The sequence below is a fragment of the Colobus angolensis genome, unplaced genomic scaffold (assembly GCF_000951035.1).
Source record: "Colobus angolensis palliatus isolate OR3802 unplaced genomic scaffold, Cang.pa_1.0 Scaffold659, whole genome shotgun sequence".
In the NCBI taxonomy this organism is placed as follows: domain Eukaryota; kingdom Metazoa; phylum Chordata; class Mammalia; order Primates; family Cercopithecidae; genus Colobus; species Colobus angolensis.
The window spans coordinates 218,600-230,381 of record NW_012120254.1 but is presented as its reverse complement, the minus strand read 5'-3'; the positions used below and the strand labels follow the sequence as shown (position 1 = coordinate 230,381).

At 41.6% G+C, this 11,782-nt stretch overlaps 1 protein-coding gene across 2 annotated transcripts in view; it reads right to left on the bottom strand.

The window, feature by feature from the left end:
• Positions 1–8,480: 8,480 nt before the first annotated feature.
• LOC105500290 (melanoma-associated antigen D1) overlaps positions 8,481–11,782 on the bottom strand; it is a 106,706-nt gene continuing 103,404 nt past the window's right edge. For both annotated transcript variants that reach the window (XM_011925718.1, XM_011925717.1), the window contains exons 11-13: positions 10,554–10,668; positions 8,897–9,282; positions 8,481–8,689 (exon numbers count right to left, since the gene is read on the bottom strand). In XM_011925718.1, coding sequence (XP_011781108.1) covers positions 8,905–9,282; positions 10,554–10,668 — 493 coding nt within the window. In that variant the 3' untranslated portion in view covers positions 8,481–8,689; positions 8,897–8,904. The remainder of the gene's footprint in view (positions 8,690–8,896; positions 9,283–10,553; positions 10,669–11,782) is intronic.

Sequence of the window (11,782 nt, the reverse complement as noted above, 5' to 3'; positions counted from 1 at the left end):
TGAACAATGAGATCACTTGGACACAGGAAGGGGACCATCACACACCCGATCGTATTGTGGGGACGGGGGAGGGGGGAGGGATGGCACTGGGAGTTATACCTGATGTAAATGACTAGTTGATGGGTGCTGACGAGTTGATGGGTGCAGCACGCCAACATGGCACATGTATACATATGTAACAAACCTGCACGTTGTGCATATGTACCCTATAACTTAAAGTAAATAATAAAAAAAACATAGAACTGAGTGAGAATTTTAAAAATCTACATGTGTGGAATACTATAAAGCAAAGATGAAATGGAAATTTAGAGTACTACATGCTTACATTAGCAAGAGGGAAGATCTAAAATCAATGATCTAAGTTTCTATTCCAAGGAACTAGAAGAAGAAGAGCAAAGTGAACATAAAACATGCAGAAGGAAAGAAATAATAAAGATGAGAATTGAAAACAGGAAAATTATACAGAACATCAATGCAACAAAAGCTGGCTTTTGAAAATATCAATAAAATTGATCAAACTTCAGTAAAGCTGACAAAAATAAAAACAGAAAAGATATAAATGACCAATATCAAGAATGAAATAAGACTATCACTACAGACTCTGCAAGCATTAAAAGGATAATAGGGAACATGACAAATAACTTAATGCTCATAAAAGCTACAACTTAGAAGAAATGAACCAATTTCTTAAATACTACAAGATACCAAAATTCAATTGAGATGAAATAAGTATATATCTATTAAATAAAAGAATGTGTAATTTCAATGCTCCATAAAAACAAACCTAGAGGTCCAGGCAGCTTCACATGAAAATATAACCAAGTATTTAAACAATTAGTATTGAGTTCACACAATATAAGATACAGATAATATAAGAATAGAAAAGACTTCCAAACTAATTTAATGAACCAAGTATTTTCCTTTAAATTAAGGAATAAGACAAAGATGACCACTGCAGCCATGTCTATTCAACATGGTATTAAAGTCCTATCCAGAATAATCAGGAAAAGGAAAAGAAAAACAGTAAAAAGCATCCATACTGCAAATGAAGAAGGAAAATTATCTCTGTTTACAGATGACATGATCTTTCTTATATGCTGAAAACTCTAAAGATTCCACACACAAAAACTGTTGGCACTAATAAACAAATCCAGGAAACTTGTAGGATACAAAACTTAAAACACAAAAAAATAAATTGCATTTTATACAGTAACAATGAACAATTCAAAAAGAAAATTAAGAAAACAATTCCACTTTCAATACAATTAAAAAGAATAAAATACTTGGGAATAAACCTAACCAAGGTAGCAAAGAGACTTATATACCGAAAACCATAATATACATATTATAATATATTATATATAATATATTGTATTATAACATATATATAATATGATATTATAATATATTTTATATATATATGGTACTGGCATAAACATAGACATATAGACCAATGAAATAGAATAGTGAGTCAAGAAATGAACCTTCATATATGTAGTTAAATGATCTTTGACAAGGGTGCCAAGATTATTCAATGGGGAAATGACAATCTTCGACACATGGTGCTGGGAAAACGGGACATCCATCTGCAAAAAAGTAAAATAGACCTTTTACACGATAAAAATTAATAAAAAATAGTTTAAAGATTTAAATGTAAGACCTAAAATTTAAAAACTCCTAGAAGTAAAGATAGGAGAAAATCTTCATAACACTGGATTTGGCAAATAATTTCTGGTTATGACACCAAAAGCAAAAAATAGACAAATGGGACTACATGAAACAAACATGTTTGTGTATCAAAGGACAAAGTCAACACAGTGAAAAGGCAACATACAGAATGTGAGAAGATATTTGCAAAGTATATACCTAATAAGGGATTAATAAGCAGAATATATAAGAAAATTATACTGCTCCACAACAAAAAATTAAATGACTGGGCACAGTGTTTCATGCCTGTTATCTCAGCTCAGCAGAGGTGGGAGGATTACTTGAGGTGAGGAGTTTGAGACCAGCCTGGGCAAAATGGTAAGAACCTGTTTCTAAAAAAAAAAAAAATCAATTAGCCAGGTCTGGTGGCGTTCACCTGTAGTCCTCACTGCTCAGGAGGCTGAGGTGGGAGTATCACTGGAGCCCAGGAGGTTGAGGCTGCAGTGAGCTATGATTGCACTACTGCACTCCAGCCTCGGTGACAGAGCGAGACCCTATTTCTTAAAAGAAAAACACAAGTAACCCAATTATAAAATGGATAAAAGACAGACGTTTCCCCAAAGATTATATGCAAATGGCCAGCAAGCATATTGAAAGATGCTAAACATTGCTGATCATCAGACAAATGTAAATCAAAACCACAACTAGATATCACCTCATACTGATTAGGATGGCTGCTATCAAAAGAGAGAAAATAAGTGTCACTGGGGATGCGAAGAAATTGGAACCCCTCTGCACTGCTAGTGGGACTGTAAATGGTGCAACTACTATGGAAAATAGTATGGTTGTTCCTCAAAAACTTAAAAATAGAACTACCATGTGTTTCAGTATTTCCACTTCTGGGTATACATCCAAAAGAATTGAAATCAGGATCTCAAAGATATGTTTGCACACCCATGTTCATAGCAATACTACTCACAATAGCTAACAGGTGGGAGAATTCAAAATATCTATTGACAGATGAATGGATAAACAAAATGTTTTATCATTCAGATTTGAAAAACAATGGACTTTTATTAGCCACATGCTGCAACATGAGTGAACCTTGAAAACATTATGCTAAGTAAAATAAACAAGTTACAGAAAGACAAATACTGTATAATTCTGTTTATGAGGTATATCATGTAATTCTGTTTGTATGAGGTATATCGCTTGAGCTTGGGAGGTTGAGGCTGTGATCATGCCACTATACTCCTGCATGGGTGACAGAGCAAAACACTATCTCAAAAACAAAACAAAACATCATGCTGTACTCTGTATATATATACAATTTTTGTCAACTGTACCTCAATAAACCTGCAAAAGAAAGAATGATGGAAATAAAAAGTTATTTTTGCACAATAAACACAGTATTAATTAAATGAGGGAAGAATAATTAATGGATACTAAAACCAGTCGAAAAAAAATGACATTAGGTATGTGTCTAATGCCCCAGGAGAAAGTGTAACCTGCCCAAGCTTGTCTTTAAGGCTTTTCTTCAATCTGGCCTCAGCCTACACTTGTTATTTTGGTCCCCTCTGGGCCTGCTAGTCCAGTCTGTCTACATCATTCACCTGACCCTCTCCACACCAAATCAAACTTATTAAAATCAGCTCCCACATGTGAACCCTTTTGCATCTTACTGCTCTATCAGAGACAGGGAAGGTTGATGCCAGGCTCCAGATTCAGAGGCCATCCCAGTCCTTCCCTCTCATCCTACTGCACCAGTCTCACCTCCACCAGGATATCCAACCAACCACTCAGGGTACCTACCACAGGACTCTGATGGGCACACATTAATTTGAGGATATTTGGGCTTTTAGGTGTCTTATCCTGGAAGTGCAGATATCACTTCTGTACACTGGCCAGAAATAGTCATACAACCCCAACACAACAAGAAAGTTGGCTGGGAAATGTAGGGGAGTGCATGAAAATTCAGTTTTTGCCAAATAGTGTATTTCCTCACCTACTTTCATAGATGAGTAAACTAAGACTCAGAGAGGCGAAGATACTTGCTCAAAGTCACACCACTGGAGAAACGTAGGATTAGAATCTAGGATTCTCTGATGGTGAAATCCAAGTTCTTTCCACAATACCATGCTGCCTTTGCCCTCCTAGAGCTCACAGTGTCCAGCCCCTTTGTAATCCATACATATTCCATTACTTAAGATTTTGTTTGCAAGCAATGATGTGCTGGCAAATGGTTAATAACTGGTTCTCTGATTTTAGAAATTCCAAGTTGGTAGTCTGCCATTTTCCACAAAGTTAATAATCCCACCGTGGCCAATTTCACTGAAGGCAAAGGTGGGATGAGCTACATACAATACACTGTCTCAAGCTGGTACAAACTGGCTTCACCACATGATTGGTCACAATCAATAAGAATTTTTTCTTGCCAATGTAAATAAAATGGATTTTGTTAGACAGATATTAGAGGCTCACAGAACTGGAGGGAGACTGGAGAAAGCAACTTGACAAATGGATAAGAGCATGAAACACAGACAGGAATGGTCTGATAAGGATGCTACTCTGGGGATAAAAATCACATAAGCCTTTTTTTTTTTTTTTTTCACTCTTGTGTCAATCACTTAAGTTTCAAAGTCCAAGGAGAGGGCATGTGAGTGACTAAGAATAGGTTGCATTCCTGTCCCTTGGCAATATTGGAACCAGAGAGAAATAATCTGATTTACTCCTTGTCAATAGGGGGAGGAAAACATCTAGACGTGTCATTCCACAAAGACTACATATTGGTTTTCTATTAATGCATAGTAAACAACCACAGACTGAGTTGCTAAAACAACACCCATTTATTATCTCCAAGTTATTATAGGACAGAAGATGTGGTATGCCTTGGCTAGGTTCTCTGTTCAGGCAAAATGGAAATCAAGATGTCAGCAGGGCTGCCTTTCTTTCTGATGCCTTCCAGTCTCATTCAGATTATTGGCAGAACTCTTGTACTTGCAGCTATAGTTCTGAGATCCTCATTTCTTTACTGGCTATCAGCTGGAGGCCTCATCAAGCTCATAGAGGCCACCCATATTCTTTGTATGAATGTAGCATCTCCATCTTCAAATCTAGGAATGGAGAATGTCCATCCCTCTCAATCTTCAAATCTCTCTTCCCAAGATGAGTGCAGTACCCTCAAAAGTCTTACTTGAGTAGGTCAGGCCCACATGATTTTAAGGTCAACTGATTTTGGATGTTAATTACATGCACAAAATCCTTTCACAACAGCATCTAGATTAGTGTTTTACTGAATAACTGCCAAAAAGTCTATGTACACCAGAGGGTGGGGATCTTGTGGGCCATGCTAAAATCCTATTTACTACAATTGGAAACTGTATTATCCTAAAAGGAAAATGGGTGCAATCAGGATACCAACAAGACAAATATTCACCACAGTTCATTTGGCTAACATACATATTTTTTTTGTCATCCCACACTGAAATTTCACAACAGTGAATGAGGCATTCTGTAGGATCACAGGTGGTGATAAGACAGAAATATTATGTGTAGGGAAGGCAAATCCATACCTAGAATATTCACTTATTGCTGACAAATCATTAAGTCAACAAACCCCTCCATGATGTAATGGGCCCAGTGTAATTAATTTACTGCCAGGTACTGGGCTGGTCCTATTTGGATTGGTACATATCAGAAACTCAGGATAGTGTTGGAAAGTTGCACACTCAGCAGTAGGGGTAGTCATATCAGCCTTTGTGAGAGCCTTTTGTTTAGGCCATACATAGCCTCTGTTCACGCCACCATATCACTTTGTATAGGTGCCCATCTAGCAAGTGCACGAATAGCTGAGAAAAGAGTCTTCTTGACCTCCAATGAGTAAGTAATACTGCTCACCTGCTTACTAAGAGCTTATTGGTGAGAATTCACATTTAACACTAAGTCTCATGCTTTGAATCAATCCCAAGAAGTCCACATACCACTTCCCTAGACCTCTTTTTCGGATATTTTCCCACATGTCCTTATTCAAAATCCCTGCTAAACTAGGATGAACCATTATCCCTGGATTTGGATCTGCATGCAACAACTTATGAGACTTTTGGTTTTCTTTCTTTGGAAAGGAGTGAATGCACTTTTGTCTGTATGAAGAATAACTGCATCATGTTACACAGTGACCTTTTCCCAAAGAGTGCAAAGTCAACAAGTGTGTGTAGTACCATGGAATACTATGCAGCCATAAAAAAGGATGAGTTCATGTCCTTCACAGGGACATGGATGAAGCTGGAAACCATCATTCTCAGCTAACTATCACAGGGACAGAAAACCAAACGTTGCATGTTCTCACTCATTGGTAGGAGTTAAACAACGAGAACACATGGACACAGGGCAGGGAACATCACACATTGGGGCCTGTTGGGGGTTGGGGAGCTGGGGGAGTGAGAGCATTAGGAGAAATACCTAATGTAAATGACGAGTTGATGGGTGCAGCAAACCAACATGGCACATGTGTACCTATGTAAGAAACCTGCACATTGTGCACATAACAGAAAAAAATAATAAAATCAAAATAAGGCCACTAACATTAATATAATATTGCTGTCTAATCTAAATCTAAAGACTTTGTTCTGATTTTGCCAATTGTGCAAATTACACAAGAATTTCATGAGCAGGGAAGGGACAGAATCAAACCTATTCTGGGGGTGTGCACAGAGCAGAATGGCCTACTGAAGCCTGGAGTAAGGTGCAGTCCATAGGGATGAAGCTAAGGGAGCTTCCACAGGCATTAGGCATCCTCTGTCAGCCCCAGACCCCAAAGATGCAGCCCCAAACCCCAAAGATGCACCCTCCTCCTTCTTCAGGTTCCCTAAAACTCCCACGTGACCTTCCACACTCCTGGTGTTGCCACAACCACATTGTCCTCCAGATAAACTTTGCCTGGCACTGACCACCCAAGGCAGTGGCCCCAGGACTCTTCCACCTCTTCAGCACCTAACATGGTTTGGAGGATCCACAGAGCTACATCAATATTACACAGATGAGACTGATGTCCTGCGGACCTCAAGAGCTGTGGGCAGTCATAGAGTTCATCTCTCATCTCCATCCCCATTTACAAATAAGCAACTGAAGCTCACAGAACTAAAACTGTTAGGGGCAGAGGTGACAGGATGCCCTACTGGCTGCCTCTTAGGCCTGGTGTCTTCCCCACACATCACCCAGGCAAGTCATGATCTCTACATAGTATGAAGCTAGGGGTGTGGGTGGTGATGGGGGGCAGGTGATACCTCATGGAAGACCTGTGCCTACCTTGGGGGCTTATGGACAGAAGGATTGTTCTTTTCCAAGGCTGCAAGGTGGAGTCCATCCACCTGAATGTGGAGGCTGTAAACACACACCAGGAGAAGGCTGAGGTAGGTGGGGGACTCTGTTGCCCAAGCTGGCTGTGGACACAGCACATGGTGGAAGCGCCTTCACAGAAAGGCTGCACCAACCCCACCAAGTCTGGCTGTTTTGCATCAAAAGGTGGAAAAACCACCACCCAGAAATGCAGGAACTACAGCCCAGACCTCATCATGGAGATGCAGGGCTGGCGCAATCCCTGCCAAAAAGGCCTCAGGCTGAGATTTCCCCCAGGCCTACCTGAGGGTCAGGATCCAGACCTGGCTGAAAGAGGGGAGCCTGGCAATGAGGACAAGAGGCAGGGGAGGCACTGGGGCCCTGCACTGCTGTCTCCTTCCTATTTATCCTGGGCTCTCTCCTCAGAATGTGGACATCACTCAGGAACTTAAGGAAGCAGTGGACACCATCCCTACCCACTACCAAACCCTTCCCAGGAGGCCAAATTGCCTTTGCTCCTTTTTCTGCCCCAGGAGCTCCTGGCTCTGCCCTTGTCCACATGTCCAGATACCACCAAGCACCTAAGGAAGTTATGGCCTAGGCCTAATTTTGTCCTCAGTGGGAAAGCCTAGCTTGCAGCATAGAACTCGGCAGCTCAAGCCAAGTTCCTGCTCACAGTCACAGTCAAAGGCTGTGCATAGAGCTTTGTCTTACTTTGTAATTCTTGTTCTTGAGGTAACAAAGGCTTCTCTTTCTCCCTGCAGGAGAGAAGAGGCCATTGTGAAGCCTCCTTCACTGTCCATACAATCCTGTCTCGATGAGGCAGCCCCTGTCCTGTGCAAGCGGGAAGATTGTGAGGGTCTCCTAGAGGGACAGGATCCAGGGCAGCATTTCCAGAGATGGGGAGGAATGCCCGTGAGCCCATCTCTTTATGAGCAATGTGACTAGGGGTATATCTTCCTTCTTACAGAGGAGACTCTGGCATCTAACTCATAGTGTTCTCTGCTCCTACTCCTGCTGCCCTCCTGGAGTTATTTCACTTTCCACATGGGTTGTATAACCAACACCCTAGAATCACAGGCCATGGACCCCTTATCTCCAGAATAGTCACCTTCTGTCCCCTTCAACTACCTACTCTCTGGACTTTATCATCACCTGGAGTTCCACCTCCTCTGTGTTCTTAAGTGCAACTGTCTGAGCACCTATACCCTCTCTCACTATGCAACTTCTCGCAATGTCACTCCAGGACACCTAGCAGCATATCTGTCACACGAGAATCACTTAAGTGATATTTATTGAATAAACTATACAAGTTCTTGGGTCTCGTGTTCACTGATCCTGCCTTTGTATCCCAATCCAGTAGCTGGATCTTCCCATATTTCCACCTGCTGAAAGCTGATCTACCCCCTTCAAACTAGAGCTGAGGTCCTCTCTCCCACATAAACATGTTGCTCGCTCCCCAAATATAGGGGAAAAAAAGAAGCAGACAGCACATCTAATTCACTTTGCAATTTCAATGTTTATTTCTGATACCAAAACTTGACAGCACACAAGGGGAAAAAAAGCAGTAGACAAGGAACAGCAAATAAATTTATCTTGCATGCCACTTTCAGTCAACAGGATGTGGCTCTCTAGATAGCTGTGTTTAGAAGGAATCTGAGGCTTCAGCCTCACACAGGGGAAAGACTATTGCGATTGATAGCAATATCTGTGAACATAAGAAAGAAAAAGTAAAAAAATCAATGACATATATCAAACAACAAGGAATATACACACCAAAGAGTGCTGCCCCATACTTTCCTCATCTCCCTACAATGAGTTTCCTAAGACTCCTAGTACATGCACATAAATACAATCCCATGGACCCTATATCCCCCAGAGACCCTAACTGCCCAATCCAAAGTGATGTACCTACCCAACATCTCACTCAACCCAGAAGAAACCAATGGCACCAAAGTTGGCAGCAAAGTTGGCACTGGCTGTACCACCAGGACCAATAATGGGACCAGCAAAGGTCTGAGGAAATCTGGAGCGGGCATTCTGGTGGTATCTGGCCCAGAAGGTAAATGGAATTCTGGACCAGGGATCTCCAAAATCTCCTTCCTCATCCCAGGTCAGCAGCTCAAACTCAATATCATCCCAGCTCCAGGGCCCAGACACAGCCTCATCTCCAATTCCCATGCGGGTTCTTGCTTCAGCCCGGGCTTCGGCCTCAGCTGCAGCAGCATCCAGAGCATCCAAGGCCTCATCGGCAGCCTCCATGAACTGTGCAGTCCAGTCACGAGGGTCTCTTTTCTGAACCTGAGATGAGGAATAGAAAACAAAACAAAATCTATTTACAATAGCCAAGATACGGAATCAACCTACGTGTCCATCAATGGATGAATGGATGAGGAAAATGTGATACACACACACACAGTGAAATACTATTCAGCCTTTAAAAAAAAAGGAAATTCTGCCATTTGCAACAACATGGATGATGCTGGATGACATTATGCTAAGTGAAATAAGTCAGACACAGAAAGACAAATACTGCGTGACTTCACTTTTACATGGAATCTAAAAAGGTCTAACTCATAGAAGCAGAGAGTAGAATGATAGTTTCCAGGGCCTGGGGTCAGGAGGGATGGGGAAATATTGGTTAAAAGGTACAAAATTTCAGTTAGATAAGAAGAATATGTTCTGGAGATTGACCGTATAGCATGATGACTATAGTTAATAATAATGTGTTGTTTATTTAAAATTGCTAAAAGAGTACATTTTAAATGTTCTCATCACACACACAAAAAATGTCAAGTATATGAGGCTACGGAGAGTTAACTAGCTTGATGTAATCATTCCGCAATGTACGTGACATGTATTATCAAAACATCATACTATACCCCATAAATATAAATACTTTTTATTAGTCAATTAAAAATAAAATAATGTGCTGGGTACGGTGGCTCACGCCTGTAATCCCAACACTTCGGGAGGCTGAGGCAGGCAGATCACTTGAGGTCAGGAGATCGAGACCAACCTGGCTAACATGGAGAAACCCTGTCTCTAATAGAAAAATAAAAATTTAGCCAGGCATGGTGGTGGCACGTGCCTGTAATCCCAGATACTTGGGAGGCTGAGGCACAAGAATCGCTTGAACCTGGGAGGTAGAGGTTGCAGTGAGCCAAAATCGCGCCACTGCACTCTAGCCTGGGCAACAGAGCAAAACTCCATCTCAGGAGAAAATAAATAAATAAAACAAAACAAAATACTTAAAAATTACATTGTACACCATAAATATATACAATTTTTGTCAATTATACTTTAGTAAAGTTGGGAAAAAATAAAAATACTTTAAAAACCTAAAAACCAAAAAACCCAAAACAAACTCATAATTGTATTAGCTAATATATTAACATATGTTAGCACCTAATACATGTTAAGTTTACCTAACAACAGCAACAAATACCACCAGCAATGCAGCACCTACCACGTGCCATACCTAGGATCTCATTCCTACCCTGGACCTTTCCCAGCCAGTGAGACTTCATCCCTTGACCTATCAATGCTGGAACAGTTCCTCCATTACCTACCTCTGCAATGAATCTCAGCACTTTCATCTTGCTAGTCTCATGGTAGGAACGGAGGCCCCAAAGGAACTCATACTCCGGGGGGTTGCTGTTGGGCACTCGTCTGTAGTCCAGGTATCTGAAAGGGCAAAACAGTCTTTGTGTCTACCTACCCAGGCAGAATGGTAGTCCAGTAATGAAAAATAATCCTACATTTTTTAACATCAGATTTCAAATAGCAACTCCCCCTCGGGCTCATTCCTGAACACCATCAGGGTATTTAACCCTTAATCATCAAGCCTTGAATTCCTGCACTAGAACACTAAGCACTCACTTAGAGCTGCAGGCGAGGCTTGTACAGGGTCACAGAAAGGACAACATTTCATTTCACTCCTTCTGCCTCAGCTCTAGCTCCAGATTCTCGTAATCTTGTCAGTGAGCCACAGAGGTCCATTGAAATGATTACAATGTAGCGCAAAAGTGTCAGCCTGGCCCAGCCTTGGGAATGTCTACTGTGGGGATGGTGGATGGGCTTCACTTGCAAGACAACTACTTAGAAAAGTAGAAAAATTAGAAGAATTCTGGCTGGACACGGTGGCTCACACCTGTAATCCCAGCACTTTGGGAGGCAGAGGTGGGTGAATTGCTTGAGGTCAGGAGTTTGAGACCAGCCTGGCCAACATGGTGAAGTCCCATCTCTACTAAAAATACAAAAACAGCCGGGCATGGTGGCAGGCACCTGAAGTCCCAGTTACTCAGGAGGCTGAGGCACGAGAACTGCTTGAACCTAGGAGGTGGAAGTTCAAGCGAGCCAAGATTGCGCCACTGCACTCCAGCATGGGCAATAGAGTGAGACTCAGTATCGAAAAAAGCAAACAAAAGAATTCCCCGGGTACGGTGGCCCATGCCTGTAATCCCAGCACTTTTGGAGGCCGAGGCAGGAGCATCACCTGAGGTCGGGAGTTCGAGACCAGTCTAACATGCAGAAATTCCATCTCTACTAAAAAGACAAAATTAGCTGGGCGTGGTGGTGCATGCCTGTAATCCCAGCTACTCGGGAGGCTGAAGCAGGAGAATCGCTTGAACCCAGGAGGCAGAGGTTGCAGTGAGCCAGTATCATGCCATTGCACTCCAGCCTGGGCAACAAGAGTGAAACTCTGTCTCAAAAAAGAAAAGAAAAGAAAAGAAAAAAAAGAAAAAAGAAAAGAAAAGAAAAGAAGGAAGGAAGGGAGGGAGGGAGGGAGGGAGGGAGG